At 38.2% G+C, this 23,359-nt stretch overlaps 2 protein-coding genes across 4 annotated transcripts; one reads left to right on the top strand and one right to left on the bottom strand.

The window, feature by feature from the left end:
- Positions 1-9,043: 9,043 nt before the first annotated feature.
- LOC133782664 (uncharacterized) lies at positions 9,044-11,106 on the top strand. Of its 2 annotated transcripts, XM_062222008.1 has the most exons (3): positions 9,044-10,386; positions 10,528-10,841; positions 10,958-11,106. In XM_062222008.1, the coding sequence occupies exons 1-2, from the start codon at positions 9,637-9,639 to the stop codon at positions 10,810-10,812; spliced, it is 1,035 nt and encodes a 344-aa protein (XP_062077992.1). In that variant the 5' UTR covers positions 9,044-9,636; the 3' UTR covers positions 10,813-10,841; positions 10,958-11,106. The 2 variants fall into 2 exon arrangements, with proteins under 2 accessions (XP_062077992.1, XP_062077991.1); XM_062222007.1 differs by having other exon boundaries at positions 9,045-10,386; positions 10,528-11,106.
- Positions 11,107-11,226: 120 nt separating this feature from the next.
- LOC133782663 (nudix hydrolase 19, chloroplastic) lies at positions 11,227-14,262 on the bottom strand. 2 transcript variants are annotated; one of them, XM_062222005.1, is made up of 6 exons: positions 13,630-14,261; positions 13,099-13,239; positions 12,869-12,973; positions 12,611-12,710; positions 12,183-12,275; positions 11,227-11,872 (listed from the first exon to the last, which is right to left on the bottom strand). In XM_062222005.1, the coding sequence occupies exons 1-6, from the start codon at positions 14,248-14,250 to the stop codon at positions 11,580-11,582; spliced, it is 1,353 nt and encodes a 450-aa protein (XP_062077989.1). In that variant the 5' UTR covers positions 14,251-14,261; the 3' UTR covers positions 11,227-11,579. The 2 variants fall into 2 exon arrangements, with proteins under 2 accessions (XP_062077989.1, XP_062077990.1); XM_062222006.1 differs by lacking the exon at positions 12,869-12,973 and having other exon boundaries at positions 13,630-14,262.
- Between the last annotated feature and the right edge of the window lie 9,097 nt (positions 14,263-23,359).

Raw genomic sequence — 23,359 nt, 5'->3', positions numbered from 1 at the left:
AAATAATTGAATTGAATTATTATATATATATAGACTATGTCTGATATTATATTGATAATATTAAGTAAATATCATAAAATTACAAAGTTTATCTATGTGGTCTTAATCTCATATTGGTATGAGAGGATCAAGATTAAGATAATTAACTTAAAACAGTTCGCAGTAAAATAAAGTTATGGAATCTTTAAATTAATTACTGCTAGTACGGTTTGCTAGTATTATGAATACAAGTGACCTAGATCCGGGACACTAGTGTTGTGATATATAGAACTGGACAAGATGTGATTTGTTAATACTTGTTTAAACACTGTTTCATAGTATTAATCAAACACATTAAACGATGATCATATACATGATGATCTTAATCCCGAGGTTGCTATGAACTCTTATATATGTCATCTGATCTTTTGAATCATTCGTTAAGGTTTGTCAGAATGATCAGGCTAAGAACAATTATTTTGGGGACTCAATGATGTATATGGCTTGTGTAACGACCCAAATTCGCTAATAAGGCTTAAGGGCCTTGATTAGTGTGCCTGGAGGGCATAATGGAATTATGTGTGATTTTAATGAGTAAGATGCATGATTATGATTTAAAGCATGTTATATGACTATTTGAATATTTGTGATGCATGACTATGTGTATTAGTATGCATGTAGGCCCCGATTAGGTTAGAAGGGCATAATCGTAATGTTGGACATTATGGGCATAACTGCTTTGATATATGTGATAATTGTTGAGACCACATTATTATGTGGATATATCTGTGATCTGTGACTCGAGACGATCCTAGTGAGCAAAGTAACGAAAAAATCATGGCGGGGATTTATACCCGGCTCGAGGTGAGCTTCGGGGTATAAATGGGCATTTAGTGAGTATACTGGAGTCTATTTTGACATTGATGAATATTATTGGTGATTAATTAGGTATCGAGAGTTAAGCGGGAAATATTAGAGACACTCGAGGAGTTAGCGGGAATTTGGTAAAATGACTAGAATGCCCTTAAGTGGATTAAAGGATTAGAAATAAAGGGGAGGGCATTAAGGTCATTTGGCTTGTAAGGGATAGATATGCTGAGGCTTTATGTTATTGGGAATTGTAGAAAGTAATGGAAGTCTGAAAGAGAGAAAAGAAGGAAAAGAAGGAAAAGAAAGAAAAGAGAAAAGGAAGGGAAAAACAGAGCTGCTTTCCTTGGAGTCAGTTGGTGATCTCTTCACCATTTCTGGGCGTTTTCTTGGAGTAACTTTCAGAGGGGAGTTAGGTCAACTAAGCCATAAGGTTTCTGAGCTAAGCTTGAAGAATTGGCAGAGGTTTAGCAAGAACACACTAACACTTGAGGTAAGACTTTAGAGTTCTTCAGTTTCTGATTCTGGTTTTTGAACTATGGTGTTTAAGTTGAATTTGATAGGAACTTTAGGGAATTCAAGCCAAAGGCCGAGGGGGAGCAAGCTAAGGAGGTGTAGAGGTTATCTTGAAATCGAATTCCATTAAAAGGTATGAAGTTATGAGCTCTAGACTTTGGTGTTTTGACTGGTTTATGTTGAGTTCTGAGTATAGGGTCAGCTATGGTGAATTTTGGGATTAGGATTGCATGTGCTTGAGTTTCGGGTATTTGGGATGCTTGGGATGAGTAGAGTGTGTTCATAAGGTTGTTTTTGAGTTTGGTGAAGGTTTGGAGAATTTTTGGTTGAGTTTGATTCGAGGAAATCGCAGGAAGGAGAACTGGGGTGGTGTCTGTCTGTGACTAGCTCTACAGTGCTAGCCTTTGGGAGCTGTAGCGCTAGGCCATGCATGCTGAGGGGATTTTGCTTCTGTTTGTAGCGCTGTAGCGCCCTCCCAAGAGCGTTGTAGCGCTACCCTGTCTTCTGAAGGGGATTTTAGGGTTGTTTGCAAGGGTTTTTGACCAAGGGTTTGGGGTTTGATTCCACCACCTTGTTGGGTGGAACTAGGACTTCCCGGGGGCTTGGGATTGGCCCCAAGGATAGGTTTTGGACTTGAGGATTGATGATGACTTTGGCCTATGGTTGTGTTTAGGTGAGCGCTAGGGCTCGAGGGGGATTGCGCTCAAGGAGTCGAGGGATCAAAGCTAGTGAATTGAAAGGTAAGAAAATTGCACCCGGTTATATGATTGTGATGGGACTAAGTGCTCCCGAAATTTGTATCGTGTCAATGATGGTATTATGCCATGGGACATGTAAAAGCGGCCTAAGGGTGTCGTACATTATATTTGCGCACAGGGCGCGGCTCGACCACTGGTAGCTGAGGATAGCTTAATATTCACTGAGCTCGGTTTAAGCGGGCCGGAGTCAGTGGGATAACAGAGGATGCAGCCTGAGGGCACTAGCCCTAGTTATCACTTGTGAGCTGATATATGATATGAGATGACATGTTAGTGTGTTGAATACTTGATTATACCGAATGATTATATGGTTGAGAACTTGTGATGCGATATGAGATATTGGTTTGTCTGTTGATTGCTTATGCTCTGTTGTTGTGTTTTCTTGCTAGGCATTGACTCACGGGTGCTACGTGGTGCAGGTAAAGGCAAAGGCAAGCTGGACCAACCCTGAGATGGAGGGCCGCGGAGTGGAATGCACATAGCCAGTTGTTCGATCACCATGCTCGAGGAGTGGGTCAGGACAGGGATTGCCTAACTGTTTGTTTTGCCTTCATATGGCTTGTTATTGTATTTAAACCTTGTGTCTTTTGTAAACAGTCATTAAACTTAATATTTTTGGGATCCCGTGTAACACAAGAAATGTTTCTTAGTGAAAATGTGGCTTTTGAGACCAAAACATTTTAACCCTAGTTCCTTTATAATTTCAATAGCACGTTTTTAATTAAATGACTTGATTAGCAAGTCCAGCACTTTATAAACACACAGTGTAACAGTCTTGGCTATCCAGGGCGTTACAGCTTGGGACATAGTTTAATAGATATGGAATCTATACCTTCTTATAGATTGAATAATGACTCCCTATTGGGTTGACTTTTGAAACTGAAAAAAGTTATGAGCGCTCACGTTGCAAACTTGTTGTGACACAACATTCACTAGTAAAGTCAATGGTACTCTAGGAACAAGATATAGCTAAAAGGGTAAAACTGTAATTTTATTCCCTTTTAATTATGAACCATTAATAGAGGATTAACAATGTATATAAAGATTATATCAATGGACACTTTATTCTTTAATAAAGTACTCAGTAAATATATGTATATAATTATCAAGAGTTCAATATCATATTTATAGTAGAGTAATCATGAGATTAATAAATATGATTATTTAATCAAAGAGCTTTGATTAATAATCTAATATTTATTGGAGCTTGATATTATAGGTCCCTAGGGTGGCTCTATCAACACCATATCAAGGTAAGAGTTGATACAGGGTAAAACTATAATTTGAGAATTTGAGAATAATTTTATTCTTTGGGTCAAGTATACAATTATATGATAATTGATGATGAATAATTAATTTGGAATTAATTGTTAATTTTTTGAAAATATATTTATTAATTTAAATATATAATTTTCGAAATTCATATATATATATAAATAAATAAATTATTTTATTTGAGTGGGGAAAATAAAATTGGCAAGTCAAAAATAATGTTTGATTTATTGAATTTTAAAAGATGATGATAATGATGATCATCAATTTGAATTTTGAATTTTGAATTTAAAATTTAAATTTTGAAATATAATTGTCATCTTTTCCTTAAAAAGATTAATACATTATTTTGTGGAAGATTGATTTTAGTTAAATAAATAATAAAAGAAAAAAGCAATATCTCAGAAAATGGATTAGCAGTTCACGCATGACAGTCCAAGGATTGTGCCATGCGTGTACCAACTGTACTGATATTGCATCAGTGTTGTTTTTATTTTATTTATTTAATTAATAATTTGAAAATAGTTTTTTCAAATTTGGTAAGTTAGATATTTACCTAAATCAATTCTTATCATCATTATGATATTATTATTATATTACTATTATTATTAGGAATAATAAGGTAATATAATTATCTCTATATATATGATGTAGAATAATAATAAGAAGAGACAAGAATATATACAACACAAAAGACAAGTCAGAATAGCTCTTAGAATTTTTGTCAAACAAAAAGTATTTCTTTTTTTCTTCTTTATTCTAGTCATTCTCATACTATAATTCAAGTTCTCATGTGTTGAGAAATACTTGTGATTCCTAAAATTGCAAACTCATGTTCTCTATGTTCCCACACACATCTTGAGGTGTAGTGAACACTCCGGAAGATCGTGGTTTGAGTACTCAAAGCATTGGATATGAAGATCGATAAATATATGAAAAGACTCAAGGACACTTGATAGGCTTCAAGAGGTAATTATTCATGTTCTTGAATATTCATATATGTATGTGTTTATATGTTATATATAAATATATTGTATATTTATATATATGTTGCATGATTAATAATATTGTATGTTAATATTTTTGACTGGATGTTTTCTTGTTCATATAAACTGTTTATATGAATGATGAATTTTTTTATTGTTCTACTCAATGGGCCCACCACGCAAATTCTCCAGCGTGCTCTGAATGTTTTTCCAACAATCCCAACCTTTGCAAATCCCAAATATCATTAAAGGGTTTGATTCATATGGCGCAATGGAAAAAAATGAAAATGAGTGCCCCATGTCACCGACGATTAGTTCACTGTTGCAGAAGTTGGATGAGGTATTTCATATGCCTCTGGGTTTGCGTCCAACAAGGGATAGGGAGCATACTATCAAACTCAGCAAGGGTGTTGGGCCAGTGTCAGTCCGACCTTATAGGTATGCTCAGGTGCAGAAGGATGAGATAGAATGTTTGATGGCTAAGATGTTACGAGCTGGTATAGTTCAGTCGAGTACAAGCTCTTTTTCAAGCTCTGTGTTATTGGTCAAGAATAAAGATGGTAGCTGGCGTTTCTGTGTGGATTATCAGGCTCTAAATTGTGAAACGGTGGTTGATAAGTTCCCTATACCAGTTTATTGACGAGTTCTTAGATGAGCTACATGGAGAAACTATTTTTTAAGTTGGATTTGAAGTCCGGGTACAACCAAATTCAGATAGTTGCTGGAGATATTAAAAAAAGACATCGTCACATACACATGGGGGATACTATGAGTTCCTTGTCATGCCCTTTGACCTTACTAATGCACCAGCCACTTTTCAAGCTCTCATGAATGAGGTATTTCAAGATATTTTGCGCAAGTTTGTGTTGATATTTTTTTTATGATATCTTGGTGTATAGCCCGTCTCTGGAAGCCCAAGTAAAACACTCGGAATTGGTGTTAGCAAGATTACAACAACATCAATTATATGCCAATAGAAAGAAATGTTTATTTGCTTAACCAAATGTAGAATATTTTGGTCATCTCATTTCAGCAGAAGGAGTGGCGACTGGCCCTACTAAACTTTCAGCAATGGTAGAGCGACTTGTTCCGAAAACAATTAAGCAGCTGAGAAGATTCCTTGGACTTATAGGTTAGTTTATTCGGGGTTATGGGAGTATAACAAGGCCTCTCACGGACTAGCTGTGAAATGATGCTTTCAAAATGGTCTCCAGAAGCTTTTGATCACCTCAAGAAGGCAATGTGTTCTGTGCCCATGTTAGCTCTACCTAATGTTTCCATCCCATTTATTGTGGGCTTATGCATCTAGATCTGGTTCGAGGGCTGTTCTTATGCAAAATCAGTGCCCAATAGCCTTTTTCAATCATGTTTTATCACTTAGAGCACGCACCAAGTCAATTTATGAGCGTGAATTGATGGCCATTGTGTTGGCTATTCAGAAGTGGAGACCGTATTTGTTGGGCTGAAAATTTTTGGTGAGGACAGACCAACGTAGTTTGCAGTATCTTTTGGAACAACGACTAGTGGCTATCGAACATCAACAATGGCTTACGGAGGCGTATAGACTGGACTAAAAAACAAGATTGCAGACGTGTTGTCTGGCATGTATCAGGAGGCGTCTTTGGCTGCTATTTCAGTCCCTATGTGGTTATCCATCCTAGATTTGCAGGCTCATGTAGCAACGAACCCTCATTTATCAAAAATCCTTCATGACTTGAGTTTGGGTAAAGATGGTCGTGATTATTCTTTGCAACAAGGTTGTTTGAAGTTTCGTGGATGCCTAGTCCTACCTTCCTCTTCTCCTTTCATGCCAATATTGTTGTAAGAGTATCATAGCAGCCACATGGGAGGTCATTCGGGAGTTTTGAAGACATTTCAGCAGTTTGCGGCTGACTTATATTAGAAAGGGATGCGTAATGATGTTCAAAAGTTTGTGGCTGAATGTGCTACTTGCGAACAAAACAAGTATTTGGCGCAATCTCTGGCGAGATTACTCCACCCTCTTCTGGTTCCCGAGCAAGTTTAGGAGATGTTTCTATGGATTTTAGAGAGGGGCTACCTATATCTAATGGGCTTGGTTGGTGGTGGTTGATCGTTTGAGCAAGTATGCTCACTTCATTCCACTCCACCATCCTTTCTCCGTGCTCACTGTGGCAGTAGTTTTTGTGAGGGAAGTTGTCAAATTCCACAATATTCCTCGTTACATAGTATCAGTTCGTGACAAAAAATTCTTAGTTTTTTTTTGAATGAGTTGTTTCGTTTGCAAGGCATGGTGCTCAAACATAGTTTAGAATACCATCCTTAATTTGATGGTCAATCGGAGGTTGTAAAATCGCTGCCTAGAGGCCTATCTTCGTTGTTTTGTGAGTTCCAAACCAAGCAAGTGGGCTAAGTGATTACCTTGGGCAGAGTATTGGTACAATACTTCCTTTCATTCTTATGTTGGAATGACCTTTCTTGGCTGTATATCATAGAAAACCATCCCCTTTGGTTCATTTTGAGTAGATCAGCACTTCTGTTTCAGATGTGGCAGAGCAATTTAAGGCTCGGGATGACATATTGGATATAATCAAAATGTACCTACATCGAGATCAATAGAAAATGAAGTTGCAAGCTGTTAAGAAGCGTCGCGATGTCCAATTTTAGGCGGGCGGCTTGGTGTATGTTAAGAAGAGGCCTTACCGTCATCTGTCCTTGGCAAAACATCGCAATGAGAAGTTGTCTCCCAGATTTTTTGGCCCATTTCCAGTCATTAAAAAGATTGGAACTGCTGCTTACAAACTACAATTGTCGCCAGGTTCATTGTTACATCCTGTGTTCCATGTTTCAGTTTTGCGTGCTGCATTGGGGCCACACCAACATGCGACTGCCTTGCCCTCGGATATGATTGCTCAGTTGGAATGGACGTTAGAGTAGGAGCGTGTCTTGGACGTACGACCAGAAACTCAGAAGACATCACCACAAGCTCCAATTCAGTGGACCAACTTGCCTATGCTTGAAGCCACTCAAGAGGATTTCAATGTTATTTAGGAGCATTATCCTCAATTTCACCTTGATATAAAGTTAGACTTTAGGCAGGGGTATTGATAGGTCTCCTATCACGTATGTGTACCCTAGAAAAGGTAAGAGTAAGGGGAATGCCAAGTAGTAGCTGAAAGAGACTCTGCCAAGAATTAGTTAGGAGAGAGAGACTTGTGTACGGGTGAGGTGCATGGTACTGTGATGCACCCCTGAGTAATAGAATAGCTAGGAGAGTAGTAGGTAGGAAAAGGGTGTGAAGAGTTTGGTGGGTTGTAAACCTTTTTGGAGAGAATTCAGGCTCTCTAATTCTTGATTAGTTTCAATGCAGACTTTTCCAATTCTTCTTTTGTTTCTGCTTGGTTCTTGTTTGGTCTAACTCTTGTAGGAAACTCCTATCAGTTTATTGACATTAAACATAAAAATATTAGTTCTAAGAATGCCGATACATATTTTTCAGAATTTGTCTTTAAACCATTATTAATGCATGTAATTTCTACATACTCTCAAATAGTGTCACATTAACACTATATTAGTGTTATATCAGCAAATTGTTTTAAAATAATAAACGAAATATAACAAAATTAACACGTTTGCAATGATTGTTATAGTTTAGAAGAAATTTTTGCCACACAAAAAAGTTGGAACAAAACTCATGACCATACTTTAGTGGAAAAATTCTATTTACCCTTAAATAAATAATTAGATACTAGTATAGTGCAGTGTATTTAGAATTAACAAAGCTACTTATTCGATCATGTTTTACACTCAATACTCTTAAGGGCCAAACCAATCTTGTATCGAGCATTCTAACTCCATCCCTTAAATTTAATAATACGAGGCATATAGTGACCTTCTAAGTCTTTTTTGTCATCTGATCTATGTTGTACTAATAACAATACAAGATTTTTTTTTATGTGTATGGATTATTATTATTATTTTATAAAAGAGTTATTTATATTTTTATTAAAAGGACATGGAGAAAAGAAAATAGAATAAGAGATTTGAGTCCACATGCATAACATGCGATTTCACAGTAGAATATATCAATGATATCATGATTATCTATTCACAAGTTTTCCATTAAAGTTGCTTCATATTCAATTAATGTAAGTACAAATTGATTAAAATTGTGATGTCACATCGTATAATCATAAATTCTTATCGTCTCAGTAAAGCACAACTCTTTCTTAAGTAGTAAATCATTTTTTAAATATAATGGTAAAGTTTTGGACTTTTTGTGATGGTTGTTTATAATTAGTGAGCTATTATTTTTTTTGCGTGTATATTTCTTTTTGGGCAACATAAATAAATAAAATCTTTCTCTAAAATTGAGCAAATGGGCAATTAGTGTACTCATTTCTGAGCCTTGACATCAATATTTGTCATATTTGTCAGACAAGGATAAGAAAAGAATAGCTCTAGCCAAGGCCTCGGCTGGCTGTTACATTGATTTTTCTCAAAAGCGGTTTTGTATTATCTTAAGTTCACATTTCAACGGCCAAGAATGATGCCATGGCTGCAGAATGACACTATGTGTAGGTTCCACCTAACACAATATCATTCGACCGTAGTTGTATATTATTTATATTTATAAAGACTATATATATATATTATATAATATAAAAGAAAACCTAGTGAACAGTGCAATTGGACTGTTCCTCACATTATATATGGACTTCACATGGCTTGGTAAAACAACACCGGTGAGTGTTCTTTTGTTTTGTTTATGTTCTTGCTAGAGCTTTAAAAGGGTCTTGGCTTTTGTAACTGTAATACGGTAACTCAAACCATAAAAAAAATGACTACTGCGAACTATTATTAGTCTAGTGAGTTTGGAAGATTTGGAATTCTCTCTCTCAAATATTATTTTGATTCTATAACATGGGTCGTTGTCAGTAGGCAAGTTGTCAATGAAATAGACCAACAACCTCAATGTTTACTGATCTTTTCTTATAGAATCTATTAATTGAGAAACCCCCCCATTAATATTCTAGATATTTGGAGGTGGTGGGTTTATTTCATCATTATTAGAAGAGCTCGAAGTGACTAGTTTTTTTGGGTGGTGATTGTGAAACCGTGAAAACACTACATAGGTCATGGAGTTCTTAAGTTTATGGAGATGGGTTTTGGTTCTTAGTAACTGGTATGTCAAGTTTTGATTGATTAGTTTCAAAGCTTTTAAAGTTTATAAGAAATAGAGAAGAAGAAGCCTTTATAAAATATTTACCTTATTAAATATGCTTGATGGGGGCATGAAAATGTCCCTCCATACACTTTATAGTCCTCCTGTTCTTCGTAGCCTTGTAACAAAGAACAGAACCTACTTTGAAGCCAGACGACCTAGATCACCAAATCATCATCACCCATCAGTGACCGTACAAGTATCTTCAGTTCTGGTTCAGACTGATGAAAGTGGAAACTCACCAGAACCCATCAAGGTTTTAAGCTCGGAGATGATGAATCAACGGCCAAGATGCACTCAAAACTCAGACCAACTCCTCAGCCAGCCAAACACCATAGGCATCATCGGTGGAGTCTCGGCTTTTTCCACTCTCATTTTCCTGGAAAAGCTTGTCTGGTGGGGCATCAGAGCTGGGGGTTGCCCACCCTTTGTGGTCTGCAGTGACTCATCACTGCGCATGAAGCTTCCCATTTTGAATTCTTTTCATTCGTTTAATGCGCATATGGCTCAAATCCAATCAAGTAGTTTTGGTCCGGTAGTCGAGAGCTTAAGGCGGAAAAGGGTCTTTCTGGAGCAATCTGGAGCTCGCTGTATAGTCATGCCTTGTCATATATTACATGTCTGGCAAAGTGAGATATCTGAAGGGTGTTCTTTGCCTTTCCTTCATGCTGGTGAGTGTGTAGCTAAGGAGCTTTTGGAAGCAAAATTGAAGCCTCTTGAGGTTGGTAATGGAGTGCGGATTGGAGTTCTTGCCTCCAATGAAGCTCTAGTGGCAGGTATATATCAAGAGAAGTTGCAGAACGAGGTAATGTTAAATTGCATTGTTAGATGACCCAATATTGATAATGAGTTACACTTTGGAGTTGTTTTACACGTTTTGAGAATTTCCCACAAGTGTTTGATATTTTGTCTTTTGTTTTGAATGGAAATCTTAAATTTTTTGCAGGGTTTCGAGGTTGTTTTGCCAGACAGAGCCACAATGGAGCACGTGGTGATTCCTGCAGTAGAAGCAGTGAAGAGAGGAGACAAAAAAGGAGCTCGGAATCTCATGAAAATAGCAGTACAGATTCTATTGATGAGAGCTGTAAATACTGTCGTAATCGCTTGTGATGAAATGCAGGGTCTTCTTCCACTTGATGATCCTCTTCTTCACAAATGTACTGATCCCATGGATGCTCTTGCAAGGTCAACAATAAGATGGGCTAATTCTGAGGCAAATATGCAAATATGATGAGCAAGGAGAGCTTAGATTCATGTTTGGTAATATGATATGTACATTTCTTAATGCCATTGTCATCGATAAGGAAGATGTTTCGTACATGTCACTTCCTTTATGTTTACTTGCATTTATAGATTCAATCTCTTTCTTCTTATAGCTCAACCGAATAAGTGACAAAGATTAGTTTTGTTATTGCTCTGCTTGGAAGAACAATGGAGTTGGAGTGGGACTCGTGGTTTTGTAATCTGAAAAGAGTGTCAGGTAAACAAGTTGATTCTGTTACTATTCATTTGGGTTGTTGGGCCATCTTCCAGTTTTCTTCTGCTTGAATTATCAGAAATTTTTTGGGGGTAGAGAATAAAAAGTTGCATAGCAGTGCTATACACATGAATTGAGACATTAGCCATAGAAGCTTGTGGTACGAAATTGGTAAGAAAGAAATATGTGATACATTACATAAGATTCAACTTCAAATACATTGTGAAAGGCTATTAATATAGCATAGATTATGTGACAGGAAAAAAGGTACCATTTAGCATACAAAGGCAGAAAGAGAAAAGCTTTCTTTCTCATCTTGGATAATGGAGAAACTATAACAAGGATGCATGCTAGAATGAGTAGAAGAATTTTTTTGCTGGAATTGAGAGTAAACCACACTCGATAATTCCTACAAAACCAAAATATGAATAATTCTTGCTCTCCAAGGAAACTAAAAAAATAATCAATTCAGGAACATGAATCTGGATTTTAACTGCCTTAGAGAATGGATGGAATCCCAACTACAAATTTGAGAAAGAACCACTACGTTGTTTTAGATGAGATTGGCCAACATCTGCTGTTTCATCCTGAAATGCCCAAGCGGAGATGAGGTGATGAGCAATTGCAAACGGTCCAGGGAAAAACATCGGAGCAAGTTCACCACTCTCAACATTGAAGTCTCCTGAAAAACTCTGCGTCTTCTCAACTCCTTTGCACATCTGTTCTACCTTCACAGCTGCTGTTTTTTGAGCCTTCTTGTACTCAGCAGCTAGCAAGGCTTTTTTCACATCTTCTCTATTGTGCCATGTTGCATCTATAGGAGTGTTTAACAGCATTAATATTTTATAAGCAACAAAATGCATTGGGATAATAGCTACTGATGTGGTAGAAATGCCAAAAAGTATTAAACTTATTAATCTCTGAGCTAACTCAACTCTTCTTTTTATATATTTTAAGCAGAAACATAAGAAAAATAAAATAATAATAATAACATAAAGCATGATTCAGTAAGTTTAATAACAAAATTTACTATAGGTATACATATATAGTCAGGAACAGAATGATGTTAGCATAGTAGGGCTTGTAAGGGGATGTTATGAATTAGGGGAGCAAGCTAAAATTACCTTCCAACTCTTCCTTGTCCACATTTATTTCAAATGATTTTGCGTGTGCGAAGAACCCAACCATTAACTGGCATGGGATACTACTTGGTCCAACTGCGGACAAGTCAAACAAGAAACAAAATCAGATTAAGGAATAAGTTTTTCACATAGTTAATGAGGAATTAGCAAATCTCAGTTTTTGCTACGGACCATGCTGTAGTGCTAAATTCAACTGAAAACTTAAATAATTTAGATGACAGAGTACAAATGTTGTGTATGAATTATTTCACTGAAGTAACAGAACAATTTAGCACCCAGAACTTACTCTAAATAAAGTTACGAACATTAGTGAAATTCCAACATAGCCAGAGTGTGCATAACTATGATTATGTAACGTTATACAAGCCACTGAATTAAGATATAAAAATGACTTGCCACAGTTTAAGTACCTGGCCAAGGCTGCGAACTATGGTAGACAACTTTACCTACTTCAATACCAGTCTCTTCCCATGTTTCCCTCTTCACTGCCTCTTCTAAGCTTTCTCCAGGCTATTGACACAAACACATGCTCGAATTGAGAAAGAAGATAACTTAAAAAATACTGGCGAGAATTTTAAAAAAGCAAATAGAAAAGCACTTTCAAGAATTTAAAAAGGCATCTCAAACTTTTTCGACAAGTGTCAAGTTTCCCAAGCTACATATGATACCTCTATAAAACCAGCCAAGCAACTCCACATACGTGGTACAAATCTAGATTGTCTGCTTAAAAGGGCACGGTCGTTCTCTTTGTCAATAACTAACATAATGACAACCTGAGCCATAGAGACACATAAGTAGCCAAGAAAACAATTAAAATTTGAAAGCATCTAATTAAAGTAGTTTACTTCTACACAAGAGACTAAACACCGTTAATAAAAAGTGATAAGCTTTAACATACAGGATCAACACGAGGGTAGATTCTCTGTTTGCACAGATCACTTGAACATTGCTTTCGTCTCCCAGCTTCCTTAGGGACTGTTTTCTCTCCACAACGTCCACAAAAGTTTGATGTACTATGCCATTCCAACAATGCTCTGGCCTGATCAATCGCCAAAACCAAACAACAAAAGAACTTGTTAAAAAACAGGTAAACAAAATGACAATACATGAAGCATTATCTCACACTTACTTTGCTATGTAGTATAGTTGGATATAAGCACCATTACTTACATACTCTCTCTCTCTCTCTCCATTACTTACATACTCTCTCTCTCTCTCTCTCTCTCTCTCTCTCCATGCATATTTAAATACTTACAAACTGTACACTATGATTTGGTTCCTTCAAAAAAACACATTGAATTTACAAATACAAAATTCAAACCAGGTTCATTTTTCAATGATCAGATATATCAACAACATTTCACAAAAGGCAATCAACAGAAAAGACCAATAAAAAATCAGACCCTTCAACACAGCTACAAAAACTCACATGACCTGCAACAGCCAACTGTCCCATGGCATTAGCATCAGCCCAATCAGTGGCGACCATGAGCGTTCTAAGCTCAACAAAAGAGAACCTCAGGCTACCCAATTCAGGAACCAACTTAGCCTCTTCAGAAACATCAATTGCCCAGTAGACGATGTCTTCGTCCGCTTGCGAACCCAGATATACCAACGAGTCACCGTTAATCTCAGTTCCGGACTTGGCCAACAAGTCCTTGAAATCAGCCAAAGCGAGCCAACCCAGATGCCAAATTGGGGAGGAGGAATCAGTGGTCCCATCAGGAGAAGAGGCTAAAGGCCTACCCTTCCTAAAGGGCAAGACCTTAAAACTTGGTGAAGAAGGGAAGTGGGTGGCCTCCAAAATCCGACTTTTGAGAGTTTCGAGAGCTTGGGTCGGTGAAAGAGGGTCCCCAGCTTTTGGGGTCTTGGATCTCAGAGGGTTACCGGCAAAGGCATGGGAGTGGAGGTTGACGGACATGGTGGTGGATGTGAAAATGCAAGAGGAGAGAGCTCTCTTTGTTGTGATTCTCAGATGAAGTTTTGTAGAGAGAGAAAGGAAGATAGAAGTTGACGATGATGAGAGAAAGTGAGAGAGCATGACTTTCATGTGACTATTTGACCCATTTTTTTAATTTTATTTTAGGCTGGTTTTTGAGAAGAAAGAGAAGAAGCGTAAGGTGGTTACGTGGAAGAATGGGAAAACGACAAGTGTCATGATGAAGAGTACATTTCGGATATTTGGGGCCCCCTTGGCCGATGCGCCTTAATTTGCCAAGGTGGAGAGTGTGGCCACGTTACCTTGGAATGGTGATCGCTGACATAATGCCTTGCTTATTGCCTGGTAGTAAACTATGGTTAAGTTCTGTTTAGCTTTCTTTAAACTTTATATGGTAAGTTAGTGTCCAATTTTTTTTTATCAAAAACTTGATCTCAATAAAACCCTTCAAGAACAAAACCTAGTGGACTCAAAAATGGAAAAAGATTATCAAAGATATATTAGTGATCATTGACATCTGTTTGAATAACAGTGTCAATATAACGAGATTGTCTGGCCACCGTACATAATAATGTTTCCAAGAAAGTGTCAATTTAGCTAAAGAATGCGCTATACTATTGGCACTTCTTGGATAGTGTTGAAAGGAAATAGCAAAAAAAATTATTACAAATTACAATGATATTTCTAAAAATAATATTCAAATAAGAGTGATCAATTTGCTTATTTTAAATTGCTTGAATCACTCATAGACAATCGAACTCCACCACCACTTGTCGATAGTTGAGGCTTCTGCACAGTTGGAGGCTCTTTAAAATGGATAAAGCCTCGGTAGTGGCTGAGCAATAGGTGGCTGAGATGGGCCAAATAGTCGAAACCAGAGAATCACTATTGTGATCTCTTAATATCATTCCCAACCCCACTGAAGTAGTAGTAGCTGCATCTAAATTGATTTTGAGTAAAGGTGTGTAGGTGAAGCACACCAGCGAGAGACATTTGTCAAGCTTTGAGCCTGACCACGAGAAGAGATGCAAGCTGGTTTTGAATTTGCTTGCTTGTGGCGGTCATAATTATTGAAGGCCCATGAGATATGCACATCAGCTTGACACAAGACTCCTTCATTAACAAACTTATTTGTACGATACCATGTCATCCAAAAAATTGTTATCATTTTTCCTAAATCTTCATTGTTCAATACAATTTGGCATCTCCAGAAGAAATTCATAAAAATCATCAAGCTTCAATGAAGGAAATTTTACCAAACTTTGGAGTCCCTTTTTGATATGCTTCATAGCTGAACAGTCTCATAACATGAAAGACAGTTTCAGGACCTTTTAAACACATAGAACAGAGCACCTGAGATGGAATTCCATGGTGGTTAAGGTTGAGCATAGTAGGAAGCCAGTTGTGAGAAGTTTTCCACACGAAGAGCTTTACTTTCTGAGGTATACCTAGAGACTAAAGCTTTCTTCACCAACTAGAGGGACCCATGGAAGATCGTACCTAACCCAAACCTAAGTTGCGAACCCCATGCTAGTAGCCACTTTTAACTGAGTAATAGACTGAATCCTCATGGTATCATATCAAGCTATCTCGGGTCATTGCCAATGAGTGGGGAATGGAAAGAATGGCATCGACTTCTTCATTAAAAAAAGAGCCCACTATCAAAGGCGTATTCTATTCACCCGAAGGGAGCCTAAGAAAGTCCATGGTTGCATTCTTTAGAAGGACCTGTGGGGAAAGAGAGCAAAAAGCATTACCTCGAGGAATCCATTTATCTTTGTCGATCAAAGTACTAGCACTATTTCCCCCTTGCCATCTAGATACGCTTACAAACAAACAGACAGGTCATGCCCCCAAATTCGAATATTTATTTATATGGTATATAAAATCAATTTGTTATGATTTAATATATCAAATTCAATATTTTATTTATTGACAAAATATTTTAATTAATGGTCAAAATAAAATTAATTGATTGAGAGAATATCTCAATCTGTGGCAGAGAGTCTGATGGTAGGTCTCACTCTATAAATATAGAATACCGGTCCCCAAGCTCTCATTCTGACTTTCAGTAACTCCATTTAAAAGAGTTAGTGAGAGCTTGGAAGGTTGTGTACTCATTCTTATTATTGTTTATTTTCTTTTGTAGATCTAAAGCTAGATCGAGATTATCAATTGCAATGACTGGAGGAATACAATATTCGATCCTCTATTTATATATGTTCAATCTATATATTAATTCCGCCTACATGTATAAGATTGTTCATATGCTTCTATTATATTTTAATCTAACATTTGGTATCAGTCGCCATACCTTTCTCTGCCTTGGTAATTTTATCTGCATATATATATATATTTATTTGATTTATATAAGCCTTTATATTTATATTTATATTCATATATATATATATATTGTAGAACCATTAAAAAGTTTTTTGGTTTTTTTTTTTTTGACTCAAATCTGTGTTTTTAACCTTAATGTCATTAGAGTTCCTTTAGTTTTAGTTTTCTAATGATTTGATGCATAAAGATCGAATTTTGAAACCCAAAACAACTTTTGAAAACTTCATGAAACCGTTGATGGTGGAAAACCATTTTGTAATTGAAGCATCAATTTTGAGTTGTTCTTTAAGCATTATAATTACATGAATCTCTTTAGACATGTGTTTTGGACCAATATGGGCAAAAATCTATGAATTTGGACGTGAAATTATTGTTTTCCATCCGGGTTTTCGTTCGGACCTGTTTATGGCCAATTTTTTTTTTTTTTTAAAAATTAAAGCCCCGATTTTAGTTGTTGTTTAATCAATATAATGCCATGGATCTCTTTATCTATTCATCTATGTGTGATATGGGCTTTGAAACAAGTTTTTTGGTCGTCGGAATGCATTTTTCCGAACGGGTTTCATTTCGAGTCGCGTGACCCGTTTATAGGAGAATTGGGTCAAAACAACCCGACTGAAGGTTGAAGATGCAGGCAATGACGTGTCGTTTGCCTCCTGCAGCTCGCAAAAAGCGACTCGTCATTTTGACGAGTTATAGAGCATAAATAAAGGGAAACGACCGTTTCCCTGGGGTAGATTGACTTTTTTTTTTAATTAAAGAAAAATTCATAAATATTTTTTAAAATTATATTTTTGATTTATTTTGGGATTTTATTATTTTCTTGATTTTAATGCTTATTTAGACAATAAATTTCATTTTTAATACTTTTGCCAAATTAATTAAAACATATAATTTTGGTATATTATATATTTGGAAATTAATTAAAATGTGCAATTACTTGATTTTGGTGCATTTATTGTATGATATATTTTCATGATTCATGCCATATTAAATAATTGTGCTATTTTAAGAATGTAATTACTTTTTGTTTTACAATTAAGTTTGTGCAATTATTTTATTAATTCACCAAATCAATAAATAATTTTATTGTCTTATTTAGCATGAATTTTTCTGCCATTAAGTATATATACAAAATTATTGTATTTATTTTCATACATATAATTAATTATGCTAATTTGTATAATTATTTTGTTATTGTTCATGCAAATTTATTCTAAGTATAATTATCTTTAATTTTATATGTATGACTTTATGATTTTAAATATGTTATATATTCCATTATTGTGCTATATATATTTAAATTATATTCAAACATTAAGATATGTTGAATAATATTTAGCACATTAATATTCATAATTTATTCATAAAATATTCATAAAACATTTAGGGTGAATAAAATTATGAATAATTCATAAACAATTTTGTGGTTGACATAAGAACGCATGAAACTGAGACAAATGCTCAATCTAGAACGGTTTTTAATGATCTTCGGACGACCACACTAGGAGCACTACTCTTTGTGATTGCCTATTATGTTATAACGAAATTGTTCTTAGGTCTTCCTAGAGCCTAAAACATAATGTCTAGTGAACCATATAATTTTAAATAATTAGGGAGTAGTCACATCATCTTTAATTATATAAAATTATATATTAATTTGAAAGGATCACATAATGGACATAAGTTGTGATTGATTATATAGATATAATAATTTTACCCCACAGAGATTTTATTATATTTATATAATTAATTATGATAATATATTAAATTAATTTTCTTAATTTACCCACAGGAGTTATGAAAATTAATTTAATAGTTTTATCATAAAGTTTAATAAAGATAGAAGTATCAAACCTTAATTTATCCCAAATAATTCGTTTGAATAATCTATCATCCTATACATCTAATTTTTTTTAAATTAAAAATTTAACCCACAGACAATTTTTGTTTTATAAAATTTCACTCTTCAGCATGTTATACATTGGTAAAACATGACATCATTAAGCCTCAATCTTCAAAATCTAAGTTTGTAATCCTATTCATGCAGCTTTTTCATCCTCTTCTAGTTTCGCTGAAATCCTTACCGAAATTCCTGAGCTTAGGGGTGACAATTTTAAAATCTGGAAAGAACGAGTTCTTTTTCATTTAGGTTGCGCCGACATGGACTATGCAATAAGGAAGAACGAACTTGCTGCAATCACTGCGACTAGCACTGCTGCTGAGATCGCACTATATGAAAAATGGGAGCGATCCAATCGCCTCATCATCATGTTCATTGTTATCCAAAAAATAGGCGTGGATGACGTGGCAGACATTTTTTAACACGTGGCTGACACCTGGCAAAGGTGTTGTTTGAGTATCGACCAGGGAGGTTCCCCTGACATAACATCTGGGTTTTATATACGACCAGCTTGGTCGTATAGTCCGTATGTTTTGAGAAGATCTTGTACATTTATAATCATATCCGAAATTATCTCCCATAATTCCTGAGTATCCAACTATTTAGGAAATAATATCTGTAACAAATTGATGTAACCCTCCTTGAGCCTATAAATAGAGAAGAAATAGCTCAAGTATGGGACTTTTTGGCTGATTTAAGTTTATGCTTTACAAGAGAATTAGAGCTATTATCTTGCGATTGTATAATTCATCCTTTTAAGGCTTGTGAAACTCAGAGAACCCTAGTTCTTTGATCACTCCTTTGAGAATTAATATCAACGATAGCTTAAGTGGACGTAGGTCATTACCAGTTCGTGGGGCCGAACCACTATAATTTGTTGTGTCATTTACTGTTCTTTCCATTAGATCTATTTCAACACCTTCCATCACATCAAGCATTTGACTCCGTGTCAGTTGACCAAAACGAGGGTCAACATTCTGGTACTTTCATTGAGAGCTTGAGACGAGGTTGTTGAAGCACTAATGGCAAAAACAACAAAGAAGACTGGGCAAGCGACTGGCGCTGCACCATCTCAACCTCCTCCTCCGAACATGGTTGAAAATGAGCCACACTTGGAATTTGATGAGGAGGAACTGGACTCCGAAACGTTGAGAAATACCCTGGGAGTATTGCAAGACGAATTTGCCAATCTGAGGGCCAATCAAGAAAGTGTTGCGGAGACTATGGCGCGACAGCAGCAAGAAATAGAGCGTTAGCGCCAAGAGCTGAGTGAAAGATAGGCGGAGATGGACCGTCGTCAGAGGGAGGCCATGGTAGCCCTGCAATTGGCTAGGAATCAGGCTGCACCTGCCTCGCAGCCTGATCAACCCTCAAATGGGCCACCTGAAAGGGGTCCTAATCCTAGCCCTCAAATCCAGCCAACTAGCCCTCAAAGGCCGGAGCAGCCACCAATGCCTCAGAATGATGTCCCACCTAGGGACCCTGAGATGCAGCCTCCATCCCAGGCTAGTCGAGGCAATCCCCTACAGCCAAGGCAGAATAGGGTCGGGCAGCAGCCCTGCAGCCCTAGACGCCAGGGGGCGAAGAGCCGCGCCCACCGAGCAGGGGACAGTGTCCTTCTGGCAATAGAAGGAACTCGGAGATAAGCTCTGCGGTTAGGGGCCCCCCACAGCATGATAATGCACGGGAACCTACCGACCAGCGCAGGCTCCCCCTAACGCTTGGGAAGTTCCAGCCCGAGGAGGCAACCGAGGGGACAGTCGGTCCCACCATAGCCAATCGAGGTTCAGAGATGGCCATGGATACAATGAGGCCAACTCAGGCAGAGGGAATACCTGTCGGAGGAATGAGGAAAGAGGCGGAGACAGAAGCCCAACACCTAGAGAAGACCAACAAGCGAGACGTAACGCTGGGGGGCAGCCCAGACAAAACAACGTCTTTAACCAGCTCGAAGGAAGCGAGCAACAGGGAAGAGACGACGACTTAAGGGATGTACTCAACGACCGCCGAGAACGGCACGACGAGTACATTCTCCCGGCACCAGAGGCCCCGACAATTCCTGAAGTCGTTCAGGCACAGATAGATGCCCTGAACCAAGCAGTGCAACAGCTGGTCGGGGGAAGAATGTCACACATCGAGTACGACAGGAGAAGGGGCACTCCTTTCGTCCAAAGGATTGCTGTGGCAGAAACTCCCAGCAAGTTTAAAATGCCCACATTTCCAAACTTTGACGGGTATGGTGACCCGGTATCTCATGTCAACAAGTTTGAGATACAGATGGACATTCAAAAGGTGTCCGAAGACGCTCGATGCAGGATCTTCCCTGCAACACTTTCTGATGCTGCACAGGAGTGGTTCTTTAAATTCCCTTCTGCAAGTATTGTATCTTGGGAGATGTTCGTAAAGGAGTTTTACGGACAATTCTATGCGGGCCGCGTGCACTCGACTGAGGCAAACCAGCTGGTTGAGATACACCAGCAAGAAGGAGAACCACTGAAAGACTACGTCCAGCGTTTTATGCGAGCAGCTGCTGGAGCCAAAACAGTGGGAGACGAAGGAAAAATGATGGCCCTAACTGTAGGAGTTAGGCATCGTACGCCTCTTTGGAGTAGCCTCGGGAAGCATGGGGTTAAAACTACCCAAGAATTCTTGGATCGAGCTAATCGATACATCAAGCTCGAGGATGCCATTGCCAACGAGGGAAATACCCCAAACAAAGATAAGGGGATTGAAGACCCCGCCAAAGCCGCTCATGGGTCAAAACCCAATGGCAACGACAAAGGCAACGGGAATGGCAATGACAAAAATGGGGGGAAGAGACCCCACAATGAACCTTCTACCTCTGAGAATAAGCGCGCTAAGGGCAACCGTTATGAGCCATGGTTCACTAACTACACTGCCCTTGTCGAATCTCGAGCAGAGGTGTATCAGGCCACAAGTTTCAGTGTGCCTTACAAAAGACCCGCTGCCATTCGAAAGGATATTTCGAAAAGGGATACCACCAAGTATTGTCGTTTTCATAACGACTACAGACACGATATGAACGAGTGCAACCAACTGAAAGATGAAATCGAGTTCCTTATTAGACAAGGACACTTAAGGAGATACGTACGTGCCTCGGGGGCTTCCCAACGAGAGGCTCTAGGTGGCAACGAGCAGGCGCCTGCACGCCAACGCTCGCCACCTTTGCAGCCTAACCCCGTGCCTGACACTTTACTCACCATCTACGGAGGCCCGCACCTTACGAGAAACAACGGGAAGGCAAGGGAACGATATGCTCGGACCCTACGCCACGACCAGGACATCGAGATGATGACTGTGGAGGACCGGGAATCGAAGAAGGCTCGGTCAGAGGACGGTGAAATAACCTTCTCTGATTGTGACGCCTAGCATGTCCGGTTCCCACATTCCGATCCGCTGGTCGTGGATGTTCAAATTGCCAACATGATGGTGAAGAAAGTGCTGGTCGATACAGGAAGTTCAGTTAACATCCTGTATAAATCTTTGCTGGAACAAATGAAGTTGTCCGTCAAGGACTTGGAGCCCTGCAACCAAACAATTTACGGTTTCTCTGGTGAGGGACTCGGTCCAACAGGGTCAATCAGGCTTCCAGTAACAATAGGTATAGCGCCCGCTACCAGGACATTACTCACTACTTTCATAGTGGTCGATTGTCCTTCGGCTTACAATGCTGTAATTGGAAGACCCATACTGGTTGACCTTTAGGCCGTCACCTCAATATGGCACATGGCCATGAAATTCCCAACAGACGCAGGGGTAGGACGCGTGTTGGGAAACCAGAGGGAAGCAAGGGAGTGCTATAATGCCTCAATTACTAAGTCCAAGAAGGGGATGTCGAGGAGCGCTCCCCCAGAAAGGTTGCAGATGGCCATTGATATACAAGCCCAATCAGGTGATGAAGTCACCAAATAGGGTGTTGCCCAAAGTGAGGATAGAGACTTAGATCCTCGCTTTGGGGATTTTAAGGAAAATGTTGGACTTGTCGAGGACCTTGAGGAGGTCCAGCTTGATGAAGAGTTTCTGACCAGAGTTGTAAAGGTCGGCAAAAATTTGGAAGCAACAACCAAGCACGCACTGGTGGAATTTTTGAGGAAGAACCAGGAAGTTTTCGCCTGGTCACATAAAGACATGGCTGGGATAGATCCTGCAGTCATCAGCCATTTCCTGAACATCGACAAAAGCTTTCCACCCGTGCAGCAGAAAAGAAGGCTGCTCGATAAAGACAGATCGAAAGCCTTAAAAGAAGAAGTTGAAAAACTAAAGGAGAATGGATTCATCAGGGTGGCGTTTTATCCATCATGGGTCTCTAATCCAGTACTGGTTCCCAAGCCTAATGGCAAATGGAGAACCTGTGTGGATTTCACGGACCTTAAAAAAGCCTGCCCTAAGGATTGCTTCCCACTCCCAAGGATCGACCAACTGGTCGATGCAACTGCAGGACATGAGATCCTCTCTTTCATGGATGCATACTCAGGATACAATCAGATCAGTATGCATCCCCCTGACGAGGATCACACTAGCTTTCGGACCGATACAGGGCTATACTGTTACAAAGTAATGCCCTTTGGATTGAAAAATGCTGGTGCGACTTACCAGTGACTAGTTAACCACATATTTAAGGAGTTGATCGGAGTAAACATGGAGGTATACATTGATGACATGCTGGTAAAGTCAAAAAAGGCAGAAGGACATGTGAAGGATTTACAAGAGTGTTTCAATGTTTTGAATAAATATCAAATGAAGCTAAATCCTCTCAAGTGTTCCTTCGGAGTAGGATCAGGGAAATTCTTGGGGTTCATTGTCAATTCGAGGGGAATCGAAGCTAATCCCGAGAAGATCAAAGACCTGATCGATATGAAATCGCCAGTAAAGATCAAAGATGTGCAAAGTTTGACTGGAAGGATTGTCACGCTCAGTAGATTTATTTCAAAATCGATGGATAAATGCGTTCCT

Source organism: Humulus lupulus, chromosome 6 (assembly GCF_963169125.1).
Source record: "Humulus lupulus chromosome 6, drHumLupu1.1, whole genome shotgun sequence".
NCBI classification, from domain to species: Eukaryota; Viridiplantae; Streptophyta; class Magnoliopsida; order Rosales; family Cannabaceae; genus Humulus; species Humulus lupulus.
The sequence above is the reverse complement of the archived record's forward strand: the minus strand, read 5'-3'. Positions and strand labels throughout refer to the sequence as shown.